The sequence below is a fragment of the Ictalurus furcatus genome, chromosome 21 (genome assembly GCF_023375685.1).
Source record: "Ictalurus furcatus strain D&B chromosome 21, Billie_1.0, whole genome shotgun sequence".
NCBI lineage: Eukaryota > Metazoa > Chordata > Actinopteri > Siluriformes > Ictaluridae > Ictalurus > Ictalurus furcatus.
In genome coordinates, this window is record NC_071275.1 from 8,942,583 (window position 1) to 8,969,014 (window position 26,432).

General features: G+C 38.6%; 2 protein-coding genes and 1 long non-coding RNA gene across 4 annotated transcripts in view; 1 reads left to right on the top strand and 2 right to left on the bottom strand.

Annotated features, from left to right (window-relative positions):
- Positions 1-1,050: 1,050 nt before the first annotated feature.
- On the bottom strand, positions 1,051-19,845 carry draxina (dorsal inhibitory axon guidance protein a). The gene is made up of 7 exons (XM_053653473.1): positions 19,718-19,845; positions 9,651-10,050; positions 9,099-9,280; positions 4,526-4,646; positions 3,144-3,236; positions 2,934-3,023; positions 1,051-1,931 (listed from the first exon to the last, which is right to left on the bottom strand). Exons 2-7 carry the CDS (start codon positions 10,030-10,032, stop codon positions 1,819-1,821), a joined length of 981 nt encoding a protein of 326 aa, XP_053509448.1. The 5' UTR covers positions 10,033-10,050; positions 19,718-19,845; the 3' UTR covers positions 1,051-1,818.
- A 398-nt stretch (positions 19,846-20,243) lies between these two features.
- Positions 20,244-24,597, top strand: LOC128625080 (uncharacterized). Its single transcript, XR_008388877.1, has 3 exons — positions 20,244-21,104; positions 21,420-21,498; positions 21,861-24,597. It is a non-coding gene; the product is annotated as an uncharacterized LOC128625080 (long non-coding RNA).
- Positions 24,598-25,173: 576 nt separating this feature from the next.
- The window catches only part of pank4 (pantothenate kinase 4 (inactive)), a 16,018-nt gene continuing 14,759 nt past the window's right edge, over positions 25,174-26,432 (bottom strand). For both annotated transcript variants that reach the window (XM_053653136.1, XM_053653138.1), the window contains exon 19: positions 25,174-26,432. This exon is cut by the window's right edge and continues 174 nt beyond it. In XM_053653136.1, coding sequence (XP_053509111.1) covers positions 26,378-26,432 — 55 coding nt within the window. In that variant the 3' untranslated portion in view covers positions 25,174-26,377.

Genomic DNA, 26,432 nt, shown 5'->3' on the forward strand with positions numbered 1-26,432 from the left:
TTTGAACAAAATATAGAAATCAAACTGGACTTTCACAGAACCATCAGTTTCCATAAAGTAGACTTTTTTTTTTAAATTCAAATTTAAATTTCCCGTTTTTTCTCGGTCATCTGATAATTCCCACCCACGCCATCTGTCCCTTATCATAAAACAGCTAACGAACATGCTTCCACCGAGACACGTGAAACCAGCCAAGCGAATCTTTTCCAATCAGCTAGTCAGCATAACACACTTGGAGGAAAGCGCTATCTACCCTCTTCCGCATATATGAGGTTATAGACACCGACGACTGGCCCGTGTCATTGTGATTGACAGATGAGAGAGCATATGCCCCTCCCACCCTGTAAAAGAAGCATGGTTAGTTTTGATTCCTTGGCTCCCGGAGGGCCACGAATGACTCAGGGGGGGATGGTAGGGCGGGGGGTTAGTCAGGATTGAAAGTTGTGACCACCCAACAACAGAGCAAACATTTTTCCATTGCCCTACTCAGGAACCCACAGTATAGTGCGTTTTTGTTAGAATTTGTCCTAGTACGTCTGTCGTTTGTCCGTTAATTACCACTCACATGAACATTAAGTAGTTTATCCCAGTTACAGAAAGAAAATTTTGTTCTTGCATCTTAGTTTAAACAAAGTCTGTATTTTAATGGAGAACCACAAACAAACCAGGAAGAAGATCATGTTCTCCCCGTGTCCGTGTGGTTTTCCTCTGGGTTCTCCATTTTGCTTTCACCTCCCAAACACATGCCGGTAGTTCAATCGGTTATGCTAATTTGCCCCTAAGTGTGAATGAGTGTGTGAAAGTGTGTGCGCGCTTGTGCTTAGAATTTCTTGATCATTAAGAGAAAATATATTAAACAATTTACATTATATGTCCATGCACACAAAAAAAGGAAAACCAATGTGTTATTAATTGCATTCGTTTAATTAAGACATTGAAGTCAATGAACAAAAACGACACAAAATACATTTGGGCTGTATTCAACAGACCAAAGAAAGTCCAGATGGTCACCTCAAGCTCTGCTAAAAAAAAAAAAAAAAAAAAAAAAAAAAAAAAAAAAACCTGCATTAAAAAAAGCCAGGAAAGGGAAAACAAATCACTGAAGGAAGAAAAAAAAAATGATGCATCTATCCTTCCATATGTATGTCATTCTCTTTTTCCTACATTGCCATTAATTTTAACAAGCCAAAAACATACAAGATCAATTTATGTCATGTTTCTCATTATGACATCGTTATAATTTTTTATATTATATTTTCTTCTTTATTCAGGCATTTATTTCCTAAAAAAGAGAGAGAGAGAGAAGTAAACGTTCTGCAAATGCAATCTGATGTATCAATTTCATGATATTAATTAAAATGTTTTTTAATTATATTAATTTTTTTTAATAATAATAATCTTATTATGAGAAATATTACATAAATTGGCCTGAATTGTCCTGAACTCAACAAATGGCTCCTCTGTATTTTACAATGACAAATAGGTGCAGCATAAAAAAGAAACGTTACAAACAAGACAAAAATAAAACAGTATAATTAATACAGCAAAGTTTTGGAAAAAGCATTCTCAATTTAAAAAAAAAAAACCCCAACAACTTCCTGTCCAGTCGAGACACAAAATTGTATGTACAGTGTGAGTGACGTTGGTACACAGTGCACTTTAACACACAGGTGAGTTGGTCAGATTTTTTTTTTTTTTTTGGACTCACTAATCTTTTCAATTCAGGTTTAGTCCGTCTGAAGTCTTTAGAAGGAGGTACAGGGTTGTAGGGTCGTGACCAGTTTTTCACTCGTCATCTCTCTCTGTCCGTCTCTCTCATCAGATCGTGATGAAAGCTCCTTGGTCGCTGTTGGCCGAATCGGGTTGCACGCAGCGGCCACGTCTCCGGGTCACCCTTCGCTTGCGGTGGAATTTGGCGTAGCACCGGAGACCTTCGCATGCAAAAAGTGCATCAGATTAAATTTCAAAGAATACAATACCAGCTGCAAAATCCAAAAACGTATATCATCTTTATATCGGCTTTTTCGGCTCCCGAATTGCTCGTTTTTTTTCTAAACAGACTAATTTTGTGACAGTTCAACCAACAAGAAGAGTTTTTGAATAAATAATGACGTAGAGCACGTAGGTCAGACAGTTCAGCGCTATATACGGTCCCATCCGAAAGGATTGGAACAGCGAGGCCAACTCTATTTCGTTTGGGTTTGAGATGAACATGAGACGATAGATAGTAGCTTTCATTTCCTCATATTTACATTTAGATGTGTTAAACAACTTTAGAACATGTCACCTTTTGTTTGAACCAAACATATTGGAACGTGTGACTTGCTCCCCAGGTGTGCCCTGTTTAAAGAAATAACAGCTCTGAATGTCTACTCTTGATTTGAGCCCTTGGTTTCACCTGTGCAGACTGCTTTCGCTGTTAAAAAGGATAAACCAACATGAAGACCAGAGAGATGCCTATGGGAGAAAAGCACGTCATTTTGAAGCTGTGAAAAGAGGGAAAGTCTATCAGAGCCATTGCACGCACATCGGGCATAGCCGATACAGCAGTTTGGAATTTCAGTTTTTTCGTCGATCTGTCATCTCATATTCATCTTTTGATCTCAAACCCAAACTTCTTCGATGTATAGTGAAAACAATCAAATTGGCCTTGCTGTTGCAATACTTGTGGTGAGGACTGTATTTATCTATAAACATGGCTGAAGGTGATGTTGCTGTTTGGACAGATGAAGAAACTTATGTTATTTTGTTTAATTAATGAAAGCAATATCAAAACATCACGGTTTCCATGGCAGCATTAGGATTAAATTACACTATAAGTGTAACACCGTTGCCAAAAAAAAAGTCAGCTCATGTATTTGTAACGTTCAGCTAAAAGATCCGGTTCAAAGAGCTGACTCATTCACGAACGACTCAGCAAACGACTCACCCACCTTCTTCACACATGCAGTCATCGAAGCACTTGTTGTTCAGACCACGGTTATGTGGTTTGCACTCGTGATGTCTGAGGTCACAGCAAGACCCTGAAATGATTCACGAAAGACAGAGACAGCTTCAGAGAAAAAGAAAGAAAAAAACGCTTTTTTCTGTTCAGGCTTCTGTGTAATTAATCTTTCTGCTGATCGGTTTATGGGTGCACTGACCAGGCAGGCAGTCGAGGTGATGGTCACATGGTTCAACGTCATCTGCGCTCACGGTCGCGTTGCCACTGCTCACGTTCTTGCTGCGCCGCTTGTCTTTGCAGATAAAGATCAACAAACACAGAACAATAAAATGGCATCATGTTCTTACTTCAGCAAGAAGCCTGTGTTCAGATTCTCAAATAAATAACGACATTATGAAAGATGAATGTGTGTCTGCTTTCAACCTGCTGATAGTTGTATTGATCTGTAGTAATTAAAATATTTTTATTGATTTTTTTCAAGCAAGCATGGCACTCAGGAAACCGAGAAGATTTGATTATTAAACAGCCCGTTGAGCTATTTTTACATAATTCACTTTACATGATTAGTTATCGCTTCTGTGGTGAACTGAGTATCGACTTCGGCAGTCTTTCTTGCTCACTCAGCCTCTTTTCCCCATGAGTGTCTGAGAGAGAAACTGCATCTAGCTAGCATTTTTAGCTCTGTACTGTATATCCACCTAATTTAGCGATGTATGGTGAAGAGTTCCCCGATCAGAGTTCTCTGACACCCACATGGTTCTGATCAGCTGTAAAAAGTGAGATATTGTAGCAGTTTAAAGCATTTAAATCCATTTTCAAAGAAGCTTTAAACACAAATCCTCTCAGATTAGTTCCTGTTATCTAGTTAGTTGGTATTAGCAGTGAATATAACTATATAAAATCTTCTCAAATCGTACCAGGTTAGCACATCTTACCTACTTGGATCATTTTAGCAATAAAGCTTATAAACATTTATCTTACGAAATAAATGTTAAAAATCCTATCAGAAATCCTGACAGTTTAGCTTAGGTAAACCAGCCGACTAGCTTTGGTTGTGAAGAAAATTCAAAACATTAGTAAATATGACTTACATACTATATTAGATTAGCCAATATTAGCTATTTGGATCATTTTAGTGTTGAAGATTATGAATATTTATGAATACAAATTTTAAATCCTCTCAGAAATCCACTAAAAATCTGTCATGTTAGTGCATGTTAGCTAGCTAGTTTTATATGCAAAAATTCTGAACATTTCTGAATATGGCGTCTCAAAAATCATGTCAATCAGCCTGCTAGCTTTAACAGTAAAAAAAATTAAATAAAAATACCGTCACCGAAAGTAGAAGTCAGGTTAGTGCATATTAGCTAGTTGGATACCTTTCGCAGGGAAGATTATAAACATGTATAAATATGAAATAAAATCCTGTCAGATTGACTTACGCTAGTTACTTGGTTAATTTTAGCGATGACAATTATTAACATTTACAAACGTGACTAAAACGCCTCTCAGCCGTGGCTCACGTTAGCCAGTTGGCTAGCATTATCAGTGAAGATACAAGGTCTGAAAACAGTGCTGTACCTTTTTTCTTGTTAGATGGCCAGCTGTCCTCAGGCCTCATGTCCTCGTAGTCTGTCCAGTCAAAAAGTGCCATGTCCAAAGTAGGCAACACTTCACCTTGAGCTTTTCCTCGACCTGCCTTCTATGTGCAAACACACACACACACACACACACACACACACACACACACACACACACACATTTTTATTAATATTGTTTATTAATAATGCTTTAGTGTTTTTATAGTGTTCTTATTTAACACACAAAAAAAGTTGATATAGTGAAATTTTATATAAGGATATGTTTAATCAATATTTATAGAAGGCGCCTTCAGGGCCGACTCACACCACCCCATTGTTGATAATTTTCTTATAACAGCCCATCCACAGTGTTTTAATCTTTACACGATGGTAAGATAAACAGCAAGCATCAAATCTTTCCGTTTCATCATATATCATTGAGATGCAGTTGGAATCAAGCTTCCTCTCTCAGTGTTAAATGAACATGTTCATTTTTATTCCTGAGAGGCAAAACTCGATTTGTTACAGGGTTGTGAAGCTTCTTTTTAAGTGTCAGAGCTGCCACAGCTGTTTACAGCTCTCTCTCAAAATAAATCTGTGTATGCACCATAAAAAAACGGTTGTTTAACAGCACAAAATCAAAATCTGAAAGCACTTTGCGAGTCACAGCCTCAGGATTTTTAATGGCTTCCTGCTTTATAACATGTGAGTTCGATTGCAGAGACTGTTTATGCCTTTTCCTTTAATTTAGTTCGCTCTCTGTCTCTCTCTCACTCACACACACCCTTTTTTTTTATCAATATGTTTCTTGAAATCCTCCCAATAATCTGATCAGGTTAGCTTTTGCTAGCTAGTTGGTTAACATTAGCAGTAATGATTATGAACATTTCAATATTGAGTTAAAAAATGCTCTCAGTAATCCTTTCACATTAGCTCCCACTAGCTAGCTGGCTAGTTTCAGCAGTGAATATTTTGAAACGAAACATTCTCACAGAAATCCTAGTACATTCGCTCATGTTAACGAACTGGGCAATTTAAATTTAAACTAAAAATAAAATTTAATTCAAGCACTGAAGATTATTATAACATTGAGGAATATGACAGAAATTTGATCACATTATCTAATGTTAGCTAACTGGCTCGTTTTAGAAAAAACAAATGTGAGCACTTAGAAACAGTCCAAAATGCTGTCAGGTGGCTCATGGTTGCTAGCTGGCTAATTCTGGCAGTCAAAATGAATGAAAATTTCTCACAGAAATTCTGTCAGGTTAAATCGCATTAGCTAGCTGATTTTTGAACAGTGGAGATTCTGAATATTTTTTAATTTGATTAAAAATTCCCCTCATAAATGCTGTCAGGTTAGCTCTCTACCTAGTTTTAGCAGTGAAGATAATAAACATTTATGAATGAGTTTGAAATCCTCTCAGGAATCCTGCCTTTTTAGCTCATCTCAGCTAGCCGGCTACCAAAAATCTGATGTGCAGAATGCTTTCCTACTTGTACATTACAATATATGGACTCAAAGTCACGTCTGCATTCCCATTTATGGTCTTAAAGCCACACTCACTCTGCTGCTCTTATTTTCACATACTGACTAAAAGATATGCCCACATTTCTTTAAACATACACAATCGCGGTCTGCAGTTTCACCTCCTAAGCTATAACAAATGTTTTCTCAGCGCAGACCAAACCAGTAATCAGTTGTTGTGGTAGAAATGTCAGTTCATGACAATTTCCAATTTCGAATCGCTGCCTTAAAATAAAAAACAATGTGATATTTAAATAACTAACTTCTCTTGGATGCTGGTTGTGATTACATAGCTGGTGTTTGGGTTGATAACTTTGTCAATACGTTCTCTGTACTTCTTATAAAACGGTTTTTGGGGCAGGGGTTAAACATGAGTTCAGTTTCTCACTAAATAACCCCCTATACAGTTTTTTTGGTCATTTATGATCAGGACAATTTATTATTCTACATTCTATAGTGTACAACTACATGTTCAGGGAGACTTTAACGCCACTAGCATTCAAGATAAATTTAATTAATTACAGGGAGCTGTATTGCTCTGGGCTCTTAATCTATATGGCAGCACCAATCGAAGCCAAATTAAGACTGCAAATTCGAGGCACTGAACTCTTATCTATACGAACATATCAGTCCCCCAGGGACTGGTGTTTTATCGTAACTCTCTAAGAGCTCATGCTTGCTTGTACACAGCATGTTAAACAGAAACCAGCAGGGCTTAATGGTTCTTCAGAACAGTCTTCAGCTTTAAAACAGTTCTTCTGTGCTTGGGTATTGAGCTGTGAACAGGTCTCTCTGTTTTGTTTTGTTTTTTTGTATCCACATGCAATATTTTCCAATGAATTTAGTTTCCAAAGTAATAAGCCATTTGAACACTATTAAGAAAAATTTCTTTTTTTCATGTTTCGTTTTTATTTTATTTTATTTTTTTTATTGCCAAAACAAACAGATCCAATTGATCATAATTGCACCATTTAGGCTACTCAGTCAGGCTAAACATCAGGGGAAAAAAGCCCATTTCTGAATGAGAAAAAGATGACAGGAATATGAAAATATATTTTAGCATCAAGTTAGCAACTGACAGGATTTCTGAGAGGAGTTTTAGTCATATTAACAAATGTTGTTTTTTATTTTGTAACTTCACTTCTAAAACTAGTCATCTATCTAAACCAATCTATACTGACAAAAATTTTATTTTTTATATCCATAAATTTAAAATCCTCACTGGGAAAATGAGCTAACATGACAGAATTTCTGAGAGGATTTTAAAGTCCTAATCATAAATATTTCCAATCTCCACTACTAAAGAATAGTCAGCTAGCTAACATTAGCTAACCTGACAAGACTTCTGGACGGATTTTAGGTCATATTCACAAATGTTTTCAAGGTAGCTAACGTGAGCTAACGTCACAGGATTTTTATTTCATATTCATAAATGTTAATAAGCCTCACTGGTAGTACTAGCCAGCTAGCTAACGTGAGCTAACCTGACAGTATGAAAGTAATAAAATAAATGGAAAACACGTGCACGGAAAAATAAAAGCAGCAGAAACGAGGCTAATGTGAATACATAGCAATGGACATTTAGCTACTTCAGAACTATTTTTTCAGAATGAAAATGATGCAAATGCAAGTTTTTCTAAACGATCTTATTGGTAAAATGTAATTCGCCTTCTTACTGCATGTAGCAGTTAATATGTGGACATGTTGGAGTAGAAAAGTTACTCTTGAATTTAAAAAAAAAGCTATGAAAAGACAAACTGAGACATTACCCATCAGATGTGGGAAGTTAAATGTGAGGAAAGTAAGACAATAATATATCATTTTAAAAAATATATTTTTTTTTTCTCTCTCTGGTTGCAGTAATGAGTTTGTTTGTCCTCACTCTAGTGTTGCGTGTAGAAAGGAAGCAAAACGTGCCATGGTAACCAAACATGAGCTTGATTTTGGATACACAAATGACAACAAGCTTAATTGTGGAAAGCGACAGGAAGCACACGCTTGACAACAAGCCAGTGAAGGAGAAAAGAGAACAGATGGCTATGAGGAGGAGGAGGAGGAGGAGGAGGATGGACGAACAAGCAAGCAAGCGAGCAAGCGACACCTCTCTCCCCAGCACTGGTGTTGTTTGGCGCTCCCCTTCCCCCTGCCTCCATCCCAGCATGCACTGAGCACATTTGGCTCATGTTATGAGCAGCAGGTGAGGGTCCCACATGCAGTAATAAAGAAGCAGAGGTGCTGCGCCATAGCCAAATAAATCTACACAAGCAGGTCCCTCACGCGTGGTGCACCTGTAGTGATGAATAGTTATAGTACACTCAGGAACTACTGTGCTATTTTTTTTTCCAGCTAATGTGTTTTCCACAAAGTTTTGGAACATTTTTTCGTAAAATCCATCCATCCATCCATTTTCCATACCGCATATCCTACACAGGGTCATGGGGAGCCTTGAGCCTATCCCAGCGAACTTGGGGCACAAGGCGGGGAACACCCTGGATAGGGTGCCAACCCTTCGCAGGGCACAATCACACACCCATTCACTACGGACAATTCAGAGATCCCAATCAACCTACAACGCATGTCTTTGGACTGGGGGAGGAAACTGGAGTACCCTATGCAGTATCATATTTTCTTCTCCTATTTTTTAGCTGGTACTCAGCATGGTGGCCACCATTTTATCCATATGTTTCAGTACATGACCAACAAAACGATTCTGAGCTCTTTGTTTTAACACAATGAGCATTACAAACAAAAGCAATGGCAAGGAAGGTTAAAAAAAACTGCTCCATTCTGTACATGTTTGATAGCACAGAAAACCAAAACATTTTAAAAGAACCCCTTGAAATGGACAAATCTGTTTTTCTCGACACACACATTTCACTATTTTCTGTCTTTCTCTATTCAACAAATAACAGCACCATTGAAAGACACACTTCATGCGGAAACACAGACCTCAGTAGCGTAACAATGAGCCAGGATAAATCCCTTCTAAAGCTCAACGTCCCATTGAAGGGAAAACCTTTCGAGGGCAGTTCGGCCGAATTGATACCTGAGGTTTCGTGGAGGTCGGGGTTCGAGTTGGTGGATGCTCGGGCATTGCTGTGGCTACCGGGATGCGAGAGGCGGGGCCTTCTGCGAGTGAAGCAGCTTCGCGATTGGGCAAGCGGGCATAAGCTTCGTCAATATCTCTCATCAGAGAGCCAAATCCTGTGCTGGGGTCATGGAAGAACCCTGAAAAAGGGACGGAATTATCAATGCACAGCATGCACGATTGTGCTTAGTCAATAAATGGAATAAACTGGATTTAGGTCCATGTTGCATTCAAGTCTCATCTATCACAGAGACACCTAATGATGTCACTGGGTTATTTAAATGTAATTTAATGTCATTTTGTCATCCATGGGTTTCATATTTGTTATATTAATCTTAATAATAAATTGGAGTCAAGAGTTTATATAATAAAGTAATACACGGATTTAACCTTCACCTGTGCTTATTTCCACCATTGGTTTTAGGTTAGCAGTGGGTTATGACCCCTACTACTCATTCATTAATATCTATGCGTTCCTCAATCACTACACAAAGATGAATCAGTAGACACCTTGGTCATGTGCTTTGTCCTTGCGTCCGTGTCTCTTGCCCTCCACTTGCCCATTTTTCCTGCCTTTGCGCTGGAACTCTCCTCCTTCATGCTGCTTGTGCCCTCTCGTGTGCCTTATGCCTCTTTCTCTACCCCAATCTCCTGGTCCCATTTCCAGCCGGACTGGGCTCAGACCCTCCAGACCCACTCCGTCATCTTCGGGCTGCAAAGATTTGTGGGAAAACAAGCCTCGTGAACCCTGCCTCCTCCAACTGCCTCCATGAAACGACGCCACCTCAGGATCCTGTACGTTTTTGCCGCCAGGATTCTTGGCGCTTTGTGAGGGAAGGATGAGGGCTGCGAGGAGGAAGGTGAAGGGTATGCACCAGCTCAGGGGCTTCATTTTCACTCACAGCGCCTCCTGCTGGTCAGAGACACATATAGGATGTTAATAAGGAGGTAAACCGGCACAAACACATGGCATGGTCTATCAGCATAAAATGAAAAGCTCTAAATGGTGGATATGGAGGAATTTAGGAGCATGAGTGTACCCAGAACATTACAAACATGGACTTGGTTTAAGAGAATTGCCATACCCAGTCTTAGACGTCCACATTTTTAAGAAATGATCAAATTGATATTGATAAACTGATATTCATCTTGATCAACAATTGTAGAGTGTAGAGTGACACCGAAATTTGTTGTTTTAACTTTAGGAAAGTATTTGTTATTTACCTAGCAAGATTTTCATCCAAAAAATGATCAAATGAAATAAAAATAAAAATGATCCAGAAATCAATCTAAGGCAAAACAACTTTCCAAATTTCTTACCTTAGCAACCACCAAAACTTGTCTTATGCCTTTTAAACCTTTTAGCTAGCTAACTAACAAGTTAGCATATTCATGTATTAGTGTAATTAACTGACCCATTTCACAAGACAGAGAAGAATATGAAATCTAAAACTAAGTTTAGCCTGACAGTCATTAAAACTGGAGATTTTATGCAGAAACAGCTGTCACAGAATTTAGTGAACAAATTTATTTGCTAATTAATGGGACACAGCACATTTTTACTGGTTAACATCCATGTTATCACACATGATTTTTGAAGGATCATCCGATATTGACGTATTTCTTTCGCCATTTCTAAACATACAGTGTATAACAACAGTATAAAATAAAGGAGAGACTCAACTAATGCCTAGAACCAACGCATAGACTGTATATACAGTCTTCATACATCAAGTACACATCTCCGCTCTCATCCTTTACAAGCTGCTCCGTAAGATCCCCCACGTTCCTGCCTCTCGTTCCCACGGCTTTCCAGACTTCCAAAAAAAGTCCTGCTACTGTGGTAATATAATGACTCGCTGGGAGCCGTAGTGGAGAATATTTCTGAATAACCCCACAGGAGGTGATGCAATGGAAATGGGTGCTATTCACAGAGCGATTTCATTCTCGCACCATTATTGGCTTTTAATTGGTATTGCGATGCTGTCGTTCAGATTCGCCTCGGAATACACGAACGAGCAATGTTATTGAAGGGAATTTTAAGATGTGAAATTGAACAGCGGTGTAGATATGGATATACATCCTAGCCAGTTTACAAATTCAAAATTCAGCCCAGGTACTGTGTATTGTCCTATAAATTCTTCTGCCAACAGGGGCAAAAAAATATCCATCATTTTATCAGCTCGCTGCTTCGGCCACTGTGTTGCAGGGAGGCAGCCGGGCCACGTACAGGAAATCAATAGCAGTGGTGTATTGAGTTGCTGCTGGGCTGCGGGTCGATAGATAGACCAGCTTTTTCTCCATTGCGCACACACACACACACACACACATTCATCTACCCTGTTTGGAGGGATGTGTATAGAGGACAGGTATCCCAGGGGTGTCTTTCGAGGGCTATTTAAGAACTCATCGGTACTCAGCAAAGAGCAGGAAATTGCATATGAGAAAGTGAATATGAATGGTGCCAGGGGAAATTTTACAGTGCGGTTGCCGAAGTTTCTTTTGGGAATACAAGCCGAGTGTCCATGCTTGTCTTCTACCAGCTGCGCACTTTTTCAGAACTACAGAACAAAAAGGAAACACCCATGATTTTAAGCTCAAATGGCAAAATCAATAGCAGGACAAAGACCTACAATGAACAGCGGAAGTAATTATACAATAACTTTTTTTTTTATGAAACTTTGTATAAAAGGATGGTCAGTTCAAAATATTTGTATTATCATTCTTGTATTATTCCTGATATTCCCGAAAAACTCCACAGCTCCAGAAAAATGCTTATTATATTACACAGTTTGACAGTCATTCGTTTTTTAGTAAGCATTTTATCCTAGGCAGGGTCTTGGTCGATCCGGAGTCTATCCCTGCAACACAGCCTGGATGGGGCTCCAGTCAATCACATACACATATTAACACACTCATCCACACCTAGGGGGAATTTAGAGTCTCTGATACATCTCCTGGCATGTTTTTGGAAGGTGGGAGGAAACCGGAAAACCTGAAGGAAATGTAAAAAACAGTAGACTAAATGGCTACGCTATAAGGTGTGAAGGAAGGTCTGAATGGTGCACTACGACACCCTAGCGTCCCATCCAGGGTGCCTTTTTCGCAGTGTTCCCAGGCTCAAAGACAGGCTCGGGATCCAGTGTGACCATGACAACGATAAAGCACTTAAATAAATTAATGAAAAAAATGTAACTATTATGTATTTACATGATCTTTTTTTTTTTTTTTTTTTGGCGAAACCATTTGAAGGGTGCCAATAATTCCGAAGTTGACTATACATGAATATCCTGTTTGGACTCATGTAGTAGTAGTAGTAATAGTAATAATCCTCTAAAATGATACTTTATCATTGCTACTGGATGAAGTTCTTAAATAAGTACATCAGGACACTTGTTTAAACTGATACTTGTAAAGAATTATGTAATTTTTTGGGTGATTTTTTTCCCCATAAACATTACTTGCTTATAGACTCTATGTTTTGGACCCTACTATATGTTTCATTCATAATTTAACTACCGCTAGTGAAAAAATTAACCAAGCAGCTGTGATATATAGTGTTTTTTTTTTTTTTTTACACCTGCTGCAGTCATACAACAAAAGAGAAGGAGCTTGAGGTCTAGTATATTTTTATTATACACATCTGTCAATGGGAAAAGCTCCCTGAAAAACCAAAAGGTGTTTTGTGTGTGTGTGTGTGTGTGTGTGTGTGTGTGTGTTTTGGCTCGCAGCATATAAGGAACAAAAATCCCATCTATTCTTTGCTGACACACTTCGACCAGATTGTAAAGCTCAGCAGGCAGCAGCAGATTTCATGCGTTATTCAACAAAGCACGATCACAATGGGGAGGTTTGATGGAAATTCTGCAAAGTAAAAGTAAAAAAAACAAACAAACAAAAAAAAAAACACAGAACCACAAAGTGAATCTAGTGTGCAAAATAAATAATATATGACCATATAGAGCGTGCATGGGTTGTGTTAGGATACAATGCTGTATCAGCTTGTGGGAAAGATTCATATGACAACAGAGCACAGGAGAGATGTGAGGCGCATGAACTCAGTGATATCTCATGCATGAGGATCAAAAAGTGAGCCAAGGCACTTCAACACACGCTGAGAACGTCACACAGCATGGTGGCTCGGCATCTGCTGCAGTCCATTGAGCCTTCCGTTAAAAAGAACCTGACACTAGGACAGAAAGTACCAAGATGATCATGACTGAGGTTTTTTCCAAACACACATACACACACAAACACAAAAAAAAAAAAATCCAGAAACTGCATCAAAGTATACTAACCAGCAACCAATAATCTTCTAATACTACACTGTTCCATCTAGCACCTCAAAGGGTTCTTCACTTGGGGAACCTCCAAAGGCAAGGGTTTCACTTACAATATCACAAGTGAATCCATTAACATACACTCATCAGAAAAAAGGGATCCTCACTGGTTCTTTGGATATTTAACAATTACAGATTCAAGGGATCCTTAAGAGGTTCTTTTATATTATGTATATTATGTATATTGTATATTAAAGGGTTCAACCAAAGAATACTTAAAGGTTTTAGAGTTGACCGTTACATGTTGAAATATCCTTGCAGGCTTGGTAAGAATGGATTCCTTAAGGGTTCTTTGTATACTTAAGGATGCTTAGCATTCTAAAATGGTTCTAGTTCGGAATTTTTTGGATAAGTAAACACTCCAAGAGCAGGGTCTACAACCTCAAAGGGTTCCCTCAGAGGGATGACCAAAATTGTCCCATTCCCCCCCCCCAACCCAAAGTGTACATGGAACCTATGTAGAGGTTTTTATACCTGGAACCTTAAAGGTTTCTTTGGTTTGTCAAGCTGGAGGAGATTCAAAGGTTCAAAGTAGAACGGGTTAGCTAGAACCATCAGCCATCCAAAGAGACCCGAAAGAACCACTTTTTTTCTCCCAACTAAAGTGATTTACATATTGAACTATCTCTGAAGTAAAAAGTATTCCTTGATGGATGATTGTTTAGATAAGGATTCTTTGCGTACTAAAAAGGTTTCGGGCCCCTTTCTGATCAGTATACAATCTCTCGTATGGTTCTATGTAGGTATGTGTGTAACAGTGTAGTGTACTTTAGGTGAAAAGTGAGATCATTCATCACCCTACAGTGGAGATGATATGATGTCGAACATCTTGGAAAGGAGGTTCCTTGGATTTGCATCCTGGACGCATTAGAACTGAGGGTTCCTAAAGAATATTTGGACTTTCATACTTTTTTGTGATATAAGAGTCTTGTAATTTTTCTATTTAATCTCACAGCTCAGATGCTTGAGGAGAGCCTTATTCTTTTTCCTAGTATGACTGTACTAGAACACCCCTTCCCAATTCCTACATATTTTCAAAGCACTCAGTGGAGAGCAAATTTCAGAGTCTCCTTCTCAGAGAGAAAAAGAGACAACATGCTTCGGCAGAGGCCCAATTTCACAGTCAACAGATCGGCTACACCGAGTGGACAAGCATGACAAATGCACTGAGGGCCCACCACAAAGGCGGGACACACAAAGCTGAGACAAAAGTGCTGATAGAGTTAGGAAAGATATGATTTGTATCAAGTGTGTCAGTGGAACATTCACAGGGTTCTGGCTGAAGCTCTTTAAATAAAAAAAATGTACTTGAGGTTGAGTTTCCCAAAGCATTGCAGCACATAAATAATAGCTAAATGATAGAGTGAGCATCAGATTGAACTCTCTCTCTCTCTCAATAAATTATTTTATTAAGACGCCATTTTATTACCAAAATCCCCATAAATATATAGCCATAAATGTATAAAATATATAGAATAAATTTTTTTTCCCCATGGTATAAGATTTTCCTCACTGGTTCTCTGGATACACACTGATTATAGAGCTCTAAGAAAAAGGGTTCTTCTAGGGTTCCTTAAGAGGTTTGTTGTTAAAGCTCTTAGCTTTCTAAAAGAGTTGTAGTTCAAGACTAGGGTTCCTCTTAGCACCTTCCCCCCACAGCATCAACCAATGATACCTTAAAGTTCTCTACATTTTACAGAATTTGTTAAGAATGTACATGGGATCCTCTCTAAAAGAGAAATCATTTGTTGTAAGGCTCTACATGGAGTTTTGAATGGTTCCTCCATTGGAACCCACCAATTGGGGTTGGTGAATAGAACCAGAAAACACTGCAGTGCGACAAAAAAAAAGGTTACAGCTAGAACCCTTGTGTTTTTTCTGGTTTGTCAATCTATAGGAGCTAGAAAGATTCAAACTAGAACCACTTTAGAAAGCTAGAATCATGAACCATTCGAAGATGCCAGAAAGATCCCTTTGTAAGAGTGCTGTAATGTGATTTAGATATTTGTAGTCAAAAAAGATTCCTTTTCTTCTAAAAGGTACCTAGTTTCCGAAAGGGTTCTAGCTTGGAGTCCTTTCTGATAGGTAAACACTGTTCTGGGGACTACAACTAGAACCTTCAACCTTTAAGGTACTTGAAGCCCTCAAGAAACATGAACTTGAAGAACAAAGAAGCAAGAGTGGTATTTGTTGTGTATTTGTTGAAATATCACTTTGGAAAATTCTTCTTCATGTGATAAAGAGGTTCTAACCTCTTTAAAAAACCCTCCAGGAATCTTTAAGGGTTCTCGCAGAAGGTCTTAAGTGTATACATGTTTAGTACACTTTAGGTCAAAATTGAGGTCATTACTTGGAACCTTTCTAATTAGGAAACACCGTTGTTAGATTCTACATAGCGTTTCTAGCAGTCTTCAGGATTTTCATATAACAGCTTCTTTTTTGTAGAAATTCACTTCAAATTGAGATGATGTTGAGGTTATGCATGAAAAATGTCTTGCAAATCCTTCTGGATTGATTAAAATCACGTTCTGCAAACACTTAGATTAAATCATTCAAACAAGCAGAAAGGTTATTAGACTCATGAGAAAATAGAGCTGTCGTGTCTCCACTGACTATAATCGGGAATTTCACACCACTTGCTTCAACTTTTGCCAGCTCCGAACGTGTCGAAAGACTCGACGCCCACTGGGAACAGCTTAGGTGTCAAAATTGCCATAAGGAGCCAATCTGCTGCCAAGACGATCAGGAAGTGAGACTAGACGAGGAGTGAGAAAACGACAGAGACAGAAAGAGATGGAAAGAAAGAGGCAGGATATTTGTTACAACAGATGTAAAGCGAGATCAAACGACACCGTGTCACAGCCGCCTGGTGGGATCCCGCAATCAGACAGAACACTAGCGGAGTGCGGTGCACACTAACAGCGGGGGAACACACACACACACACACACACAAGTTTTGCTAATCACCACAGCCAGAAAGAGGCCAGAGCCAACAATATAAACCATTCCCTATTTATTTATCCTTTATCCTGGACAGGATTGTTGTGGAAGTGCAGCCTATCCCAGGAATACCAGGCATACCAGAGTCAGGAACACATCCTGGACGGGACGCAAGACAGCTAGGGCCAATTTACAGTAAACAAGCAATCTATCAGCTTATTTGTGGGAGGTAGGAGAAAACTGGAGAACCCTGTGGAAACCTGGTGCAGGAAAAAGCACATAAACTCCACACAGAGAGTAACCAAAGCTCAGGATTGAACCAGAGAACCATGTACACTAAGTAGCTTTAAATTAGCAACAAATGAAGTGAGTGAAGTCACCATAACTGGTAGCACGTGACAACGGATCGTCCAGTTTCATTCATGGTTAGAGAAAGTGTTATTGAATGAACCAAAACAGTTCAATTCAAGTTGACTAAAGTTGATTTTACACCAATCTTGGGTAACTTGTTAGTTTGGTTTACCAAACCACTGAACCCAAGACCATTATAAGGAGGCATCTATGTCCCCATGTGAGTAAACCGAAACATGGTTCACTGAATTACTGGTCCTCTGTAAAAATTCAACACACAATTGCTCATTTTAACCTGTATTTCCGCCTCATGGCCAGTGTGTCTGGGATAGGCTCCGGATCTGCAATAAGCCTGACCAGGATAATGTGCTTACTGAAGATGAATGAATGATGAAATGGTCAATAAAATGATCAATAAAAATGAGACAGTTTACACTATGGTTCTTATAACAATCAACTTTGGGCACTTGTGTCCAATCGACCATTTCTGACATTTTCTTCTCGGATTTTTTTTGACATTTCATCACTGACTGGTTTTCATCTTCGACAAAAGGAACACTCAAGACTACGTTGTTGAACGATCTGAAGGAAAAGCCACATCGTGACTCGTTGAGAATACACAAGCAGGGTAATTTTGTCGCTTTATTAGCTGAGAAATGCTGCCATGTGGGACAGCCTATATAAAACACTGACAATACACGCGAGAGACGGATGAACATGGACACCCCATGCAACCTACTGATGTCCTACCATTTGTCTTGGCCAAGATTTTCACAAAGCCACAGCTTTTAGTGGCAGAGGTTTTCTTGTGTTTCAATTCCTAACATCTCTAAGCTGGAAAATTTCTCTTACACCGCTTTTACTGGGCATGAACAAAAAAAATGCACGCTCTGAAGAGAGCATCCAGAGCCTCTGTGGTCATGGTGAAATTTCCCAAGCAAAGTTCCCGGAAGTCTGAAGCGGGAACAATTGACCTCATTGGTGAGGTCAGTAGAGACGGCAGCGCTGTAAATGTTTGGGTCCATATGGGAAGAGTCTTTCGCATCAAATCCAGATCCAGATATCTACAGATAACATACCACGTTTGCTACATTTGCACACTGCATAAACGTTATCCTCTTTAAATGGAGGAAATTTCAATTACATGAACATCTCTGCTTCAGCGATATCAGCAAAATGTCTGTCAGAAAAAAATTCTACTTTTATACCTTGCTTTTTTTGTTTTTGTTTGACATTGAAATTAGACATTGTTGGAATCGTATTTTGTAGTGTTTTGGTTTGTACAGCATTGGAGCAAGATAAACACGTCATGTGTGAAAATAGGAAGTGAAAACATTTTCAAAAATTAGTGGGCAGCTAGTTTCTGGTGAACTAAAGCCAAATATTGCTCATCAACAAGGCCATAAATAACTATTCAATCGAATAAATTAATGCAATACGGAAAAAAAAATTATATTTCTCTACAAATATGAAATAAGAACAAAAATACAGTCAATTAAAACATGGTGTATTATATATTATCTATATACTAGATAGATACAGTAGATAGATAGAAATGCGAATTATACACTAGTTATGAATCTCAAAAGGAAGACGTTAAGATAATGCAAATAGTTATTACATAATTGTAACATTATACATTCTTATCCCTACATTTGTTTGTAGACAGTAGAATAAATATAGAAATAAATGTTTTTTTTTCCTATTTACAGTTTTATCATGATATTTCTTACTGTCCTGCCTTAATTTGAAATATATATTTAGTAACCAGGTCAAAGAAAATAATGTTTACGGTACACCCTTGCAAAAAAAAAAAAAAAAAAAAGAAGAGTTGTTTGATGGTTTTTAAGGGTTTGTTGGATAATTAGAGGTTAACCCTTACGGAAAAATCAAATCCATCTCACGTGTGATCACGTTTTACCCGAGCGATTATGTGAGTAATACGTGAAAAACATGAACGTGTACAGTATTTCAACATGTTAAACCCGGAAATAAATGATTTGTGTGAAAAAATAAATAAACACAAACCTTACATGTCAAGAAAGAGCCCACATGTGGATCACGTAACATTTCATTTTCCAAAAAAAAAGAAAAGAAAAAAAAAAGGCTTCCTGATTGGAGAACACTGTAGTAGGGTTCTACACAGAACCTTTAAGGGTTCCACTTGAGGCACAACCACAGAACTCTTAAGGGTTACTTGTGTTAAATATTAGAATAACAATTACAATTGAACAGTGATAGATAGATAGATAGATAGATAGATAGATAGATAGAAAATGAGAGACACTTTGGGATCTCAGGAGACAGAGGGAGGGAGAGAGAAAAAGAGAGAGAAAGATAGATAGATAGATAGATAGATAGATAGATCAAAAATGGGAGACACTGGCATCTCAGGAGGGAGAGGGAGGGAGAGAGAGAAAGAGGGAGAGATAGATAGATAGATAGATAGATAGATAGATAGATAGATAGATACTCTAAAAAATGAGAGCGTGACTTTGGGATCTCAGGAAATAAATAAATAAATAGATGGATAAATGCATGGATGGACAGATAAATAAATAATTAAGTAGATAGTTAAATCAAACAACAAACAAATAAATAAAAGTGTATAAGATATAATTCATAAATACATTATTACTGGTGTTATTTATTTTATTTACATATTTAAATATAAAAACAGTCCCGTATTTAAAGCTCAACTTTACCACAGTGAATTAACGGAATTACTGAAATTTGCCGCTAATTAACGCCGGGAATTAAAGCAATCCTAAAAGTTTTGTCACTCATCCTGACAAGCTCCAAGCAGACAAAAGGACACCAGAGCGTGCGCATGCAGGTATTAAGAGTAACCTGCAAGCGCGAGCGCGTCCGGTTCGAAACATTTACCCGGTTCGATCTAACGGAACCTCCACAAAGCGCAAAGATGGGATTATAAACGCATCTCACCCGCGTTCCGTTAACGGAGATGAGGAAAAGTCCCCGGAGTCGCGGCTCATAAAGAGAGGAAGATGAAGAAGGAAGAGGAGACGGAGGAAGAGAGAGAGAGCGCGCGCGAACACCGACACACAGCTGCAAGTGCGAGGAGCCCGAGCTGGACGCGCGTGCACCAGTGCATGTAAGGGGGTGCGCAGGCGCGCGCGAGAAGACTGATGTCAGCGTCGCGGTAGCCTAGCAACCAGGGGACCCGCGTCCTACATAGCATACACAACGCAGTCGAGTGCAAAAGTATGAGCACCTTTCATGAAAATGTGCACAAACAAGTATATTAAACACACACACACACACACACACACACACACACACACACACACATATATATATATATATATATATATATATATATATATATATATATATATATATAAAACATAAACACACTGGGACGCTGATGTTTCATTTTTAAAAACAACACATTCCGTCCAAAGTTCTTTTAATTAGCACAATATTTTCAGAAAACCAAACAAACCCTGAGAATAACAACGCCTCCTGTAACCTTTCTTCTACATGAGCTTGGGGTATAAAGGTTAGATTTTTCTGTCCATTAGCATGTTTTTTTGTTTGTTTGTTTGTTTGTTTGTTTGTTTTTTTAGGTTTTGCTATCACCGTTACTGTATTTGTAGCTGTCTGATGAGTTTCACATCAACACATGATGTAATTTTCCACCAGTGCATTTGAGACTGTGAAAAGAAGAAGAAAAAAATTGCCGCCTCCATGTTTGTCTTTTGTTAACAACCAGCTAGCTGGCTAACTGTGATGAGTGATGTATATTTTCCTCCTCAAAACAGCAGTGAATTTGATAGATTTAACCAGTGAATATGTCTGTATGTTGATTTATATTGTATAAATTCATTTGAAAGTAAAGAAGTGTTGCTGTGTTTTCGGTGGCTGCAGTGAGTAGCTACGTTGAGCTGACGTCACACGTTCAGAAGACCACTGACCCACTGACATCACTATGCTTTTCCAGGTATTTACAGCAGCCTCTTCCAGTTGTTGTTTGTTTCGGGAGGTTTCTCTTTTCAGGCTACTCTTCAGGAGGTGAAATTCTGCTCAGTTGGGTTAAAGTCTGGTGATTGACTTGGCCAGTCTAAAACCTTCCACTTTTTCAAGTCCTGTGTGTGGATCATTGTATCGCTGCATGATGAAGTTCCTTGCAGTTAGATTGGATGCATTTCTCTGTAAATTGGCAGATAAAATGTTCCTGTAAACTTCTGAATTCATTCTGCTGCTACCATCATGAGTTCCATCATCAATAAAGATTAGTGAGAATGTTCCAGAAACAGCCATGCAAGCCCAAGCCATGACGCTACCTCCACCATGCTTCACAGATGAGCTCGTATGTTTTGGATCATGAGCAGATCCTTTCTTTCTCCACTCTTAGAACTTTCCATCACTTTGGTAGAGGTTAATCTCGGTTCCAGAACTCATCTCTGTGTTCCTTTGCAAATTCCAATCTGACTTTCTGATTCTTACTGCTGATGAATGGTTTGCATCTTGTGGTATGGCCTCTATATTTCCAGTCTTGAAGTCTTCTTTAAACGGTGGATTGTGATACCTTCACCCCTGCCCTGTGGAGGTTGTTGGTGATGTCACCGACTATATGTACATGTGATAAATAAAGACTTTATTATTTTTGTGTTTTCCTTCACAGCTCTCACAACGTTCCTGTCATCAGCTGCTGTTATTTTCCTTAGCCGACCTGTTCCATGTCTGGTTGCTCAGTACACCAGGTGTTTCTTTCTTTTTCAAGACATTCCAAATTGTCGTATTGGCTATGCCAAATGCTTGTGCAATGCCTCTGATAGATTTTCGCTCTTTTTCTCAGCTTCAAAATGGCTTGCTTTTCTCTCATAAGCAGCTCTCTGATCTCCAGAGATTAAACAATTAATTTACCAGGGCACACCTGGGCACCAAGAAACACCCATCAGTCACATGTTCCAATATTTTCATTAAATGTACATACTTGGGGGGGGGGGGGGGGGGGGGGGCAGCTCAAATCTAGAACACAAGCTTTTTTTGTTTTCAAACCCTACAACAGAAATTGTTATCTATATAAAGAATCCCTTGAACAACCCCTTTTCTTTCTCTGTAGGCTCCTCTCATTGTACAATAAGACTCACCCCCATTTTATCATCACATCTTACTAAGTTGCCAGAAACTTTGTCGAAGAAATAAAAGCAGTGAGCGGAGGGGAGCAGCAGGGGTTCTGCGAGAACTCCGGAGATCAGCAGGGTTTGTTACGGACCCCCTGCCTGCAACCCCGCTTTTTCAGCAACACACAAAGTAGCACACACACACACCGAGCTCATCTCTGAACTGCTGAGCTACTGGGCTGCTCTCTCTCTCACACACACACACACATTGAAATGGAAAAAAGTCTTGGCAGTTACACCAAACCTCTACAAAGGCTTTCCTCTTAGTGTTAAATTTATAATGCTGATTATAATAATATAATAAGTCCTATATTCCTTAAGGCTCAAATAATAGAGTGCTTGAATAAGTTACTATGTCCTGAAGTTATTACAGATAAAAAATTCTAATCATTTTGAAATTGTTTTAAATGTGCGTGAACGAAACCTTGAGCTGTTCAATTATCCATGAACGTGTCATTTCAAGCCATAAAAAATAACATATTTACAATTTTGAATGCCCTGTACACCTTTACCCTCATAAAAACATATGTACCTATGAATATGCATGAATACGCAAATTTGGAAACACCCCCACGTCATCCTAGCATCCCAAAACATCCTACTATAGCTAACCTTTTGCTAGATGGCAAGTAAGATTTGTGGGATTTCAGTATCTTGATTTGCTTCGTCATTTTCTCAGTGATTTGTAACAGCAGTCAAATCTGTCAAAATACCAAAATCTGAATTTTACCATAACAACCACTATCTGTTCATCACTAAAGTTAGCTTAGCTAGCTAAGTATGTGCTGTAGTTTCTGCAACTTAGGTACCAGTTGCTATGCTTTAATCTCAGACGTGATTGCTCAAAATGTTTTAGGGCTTATTTAGTGACACTGCAAACTGAGCTCATATGTAGCCCCGCCTCCAAACAGGTTTTATACAGAAGTTCTGAGAAAGTCTGGTATTTAAACATCACATACATACAGTCTCCTCCGGAACTATTTGAACAGCAAGGCAAATTAATTTGTTTGTGCTGTACACCGAAGACATTTGGGTTTCAGATCAAAAGATGAAGATGAGACAAGGATTTAGGATTTCAGCTTTTTGTTCCTGGTATTTACATCTAGAAAAATTACATGTGTGTTAAACAACATAAAACATGGCAACTTTTGTATCAGACCACTTGACAGATAAGTCTTGATGTAAATTAAAGTAAATGACACTTAATATTTGGTTGCATATGCCTTGTTTGAAATATCTGCATCAATCATGTGACTCAGTGACATCAACAAATTGTTGGTTTCATCTTTTGTGATACTTTTCCAGACTTTAACCGCATCCTCTTTCAGTTGTTGTTTGTTTCAGGGGAGGTTTCTCTTTTCAGTCTCCTCTTCAGGAGGTGAAATCCTGCTCAGTTGGGTTAAAGTCTGGTGATTGACTTGGCCAGTCTAAAACCTTTCACTTTTTTTGAAGTGTGTGTTTTGGATCATTTTCTTTTTACATAATAAAGTTTCTCCTGATTAGTGTGCATGCATTTCTCTGTAAACTGGCAGACAAAATGTTCCTGTAAACGTCTGAATTCATTCTGCTGCTACCAACATGAGTTACATCATCAATAAAGATTAGTGATCCTGTTCCAGAAGCAGTAATGCAAGCCCAAGCCATGACACTACCTCCACCATGTTTCACAGATGAGCTCGTATGTTTTGGATCGTGAGCAGATCCGTTCTTTCTGCACAGTTTGGACTTTGTCCAATCAACTGGACGAACATGTAACATGTCAGAGCTCTCGGGTTAAGACGTTGGACGACTTGTCTTAGAATACCGGAGTTCATGTGCCACTGCCTGGTCCTTGAGCAAGACCCTTAGTGCTTAACTGCTCAGTTGTATAAATGAGATTAATGTAATGCATCATTTATTATTTTATCCTTTGTCTAATATTTAATCTTTTATGCATAACACTTCCAAAAAAATGACTAATATATAAATCATTATTATTATTATTATTACATAACGTAAAATAATCCTGATCGTGATTAAATAGTTCTGAGCTTTTATTATTTTTCTCTGGTGTATGAACATGCAAGTACAAGGGGCGGGAAAAAAACAACAGGACACAGGTTATTGTGTGAAGACATTGCAAAATATATTTAACATTGAATTCCATGTGATTGTCAAGAGAATGTGGATATATTTCTTTTGGCTAAAATACATCTCGAGTGCATCTCGGAAATGCCAAAATGAACGCAACACTTATGTACACTCTTACATTGTATTTACATATCCACGACTTTACAGAATCTAAAAAGACGAATTTGGACACACGGAGGGGGGAATAAATTGAACGATACGAACAGCTTTGGTCTGAAAGAACTTGATTTGTAGACTAACTACTCTGACTGAATCAACACATTCATACAGATGCATTTTGTGCAACCTACATCTCATAACTCTCAACATTATTGCGATCACGGACATCCTCCCTTCTTCTACGTGGTTTACATCATTATATATAAATCTAACACTGATTAGGAATGAGGGGAAAAAAGCTACAGAAAGAAAAACGAGTGACTGAAATGAAATACAGAAACTGGTTTATGATTTCATAACTAAGGTTTATGCTCAAACTCCCTCCTCTTGTCCTTCCATGACGGAGATGATTCCTGCCTCAAATTTGCCTGCGTCTACACAGCAGCCCTTGGGTTTCAATCATGTGATGTGATTCTGTGCAAAATGAAATCCTCTGGGCTGAATTTATCTGTTAAAGTGTGTGTCTTTGTCTCTTAGGACAACCGACGGCGAATATGGCTGCACATGACCCCGAACAGCTGCGACAGAGAAGCCATGTTCTGCTCAACAACCCTGAAATGGATTTTGATTAACAAAAATAATAATAATAATAACTTAGGAACACTATAAGCTGATGTCTAGAAATGAAATGAAATAAAAACACTGTGGCTTGCATTGCAGTTGAATTCCTTTAGCTACACAGTATTGAGTGATGGATGGAGCTGGTTTTTAAATGACATAATACTGACACCACGTGGTGGATAGTGGTAGCGCAGAACCCTAACTGTGGAAATAACACATTTAAATTTTTTATTTTCAGTTCAAGAACACAACATACATCAGCAGCTATCCATGAATGGCAGTGAGTGAAAAGGATGAATTAAAGGAATACTCCAGGTTTTTTATTTTTATTCTTAAATGTAAATGTCTATTCAAAGCATCTGTACTGAGGGGAAAAAAAGAACCTGTTTATAACCCCCCCCCCCCCCCCCCAAAAAAAATAGACGTCCAAGTTTAGTTGTTGGGGCAGTTAATAAACCTTTATGTGAAATGCTGTGCAAAAGTTTGCACCCCTCCTAAGGTTTAAGTGTAGGGAAAAAAGTATTTAGCATCAGAATTTAACAACAAAGAAGGTAAGAAATGAAAATCCGTGAACACATTTAAATTTCACAGAAAGTGCAAACACAAGTGGACAAACTATTAGCAAATATTTATATCAGATTTATAAAAGGAGAATTGTTTTCCCCCACCCTGTTTGTCTCGTTTGCGCGTTCTCGTATTATCCTAAGATGATACAAACTTTTGCTCAACTGTAGAACACTTTCATGAGGTTCATTAAAGAACAGCAAGTACACTTTTTTAAAAATAGTAATGTTGTGGAATAACCATGAGACAAGTTCGTTCCTGTCATCGCTTAACAGTCGATTCTGGTTCAAAAAAGCATGCTGGAGTATTCCTTTAAAGTTGGATGCTAATTAAATAGTGCCCCCCCCCACATCATGGCATACTGTCATTTGAAACAGCTCACCATACTGACTCAAGGCACATACGTATAACGTTATGTTAAATGTCGTCTACCAAAAAAACACACCACAATTAGCCCTGTACTGTTCCACCACTTAAATGCTGTCACTTCAAACGACCGGACATCTGAAAGGGTGGGGGTGGGGGTGCAAGGACTTGCTCCAAAGCCCCATCAAAAATGTTATAAATGGTAGATTCACTGTGAATGACAAAGCCTGGTAATATTTGATATCTGTTTTTCGGTAAAATAATTGACTTTATATTGTTTTGTTTTTTTTTTCTTTAAATTGATGTTTGCTTAACACCATCACTCGAGAGCACCCCCCCCCAGAAATCACCCTGCCTTCCAGATATAACAGCAGTGGTTGTTTGAGAAGCACTAGATTTCAGAGCAGGTGTGAACATGCGATGAGTGCGACCCACATATTATTATTATTATTTATTAATGATGATTATTTATTATTATTGTTAACTGGAATTGAAAAAAAAGAAGAAAAAAAAAAAAAGAAAATGGATTCCACCATCGTGTATACAATCAACGGGTCAATCGCAAAAAAGTGGCACGGAGGCACAGACGTGATGACACGTCCTGGAGGTGTGCGGCGGCTCACCGTGCCGTATCCTATCCTCCCGGCTGAGATGAGTGCGCGTGGGAAACGGTCTCTTAATGTCGCCCCTGAGATTCGGAAGGAACTTCGTACTTAAAGACCACGCTGAAG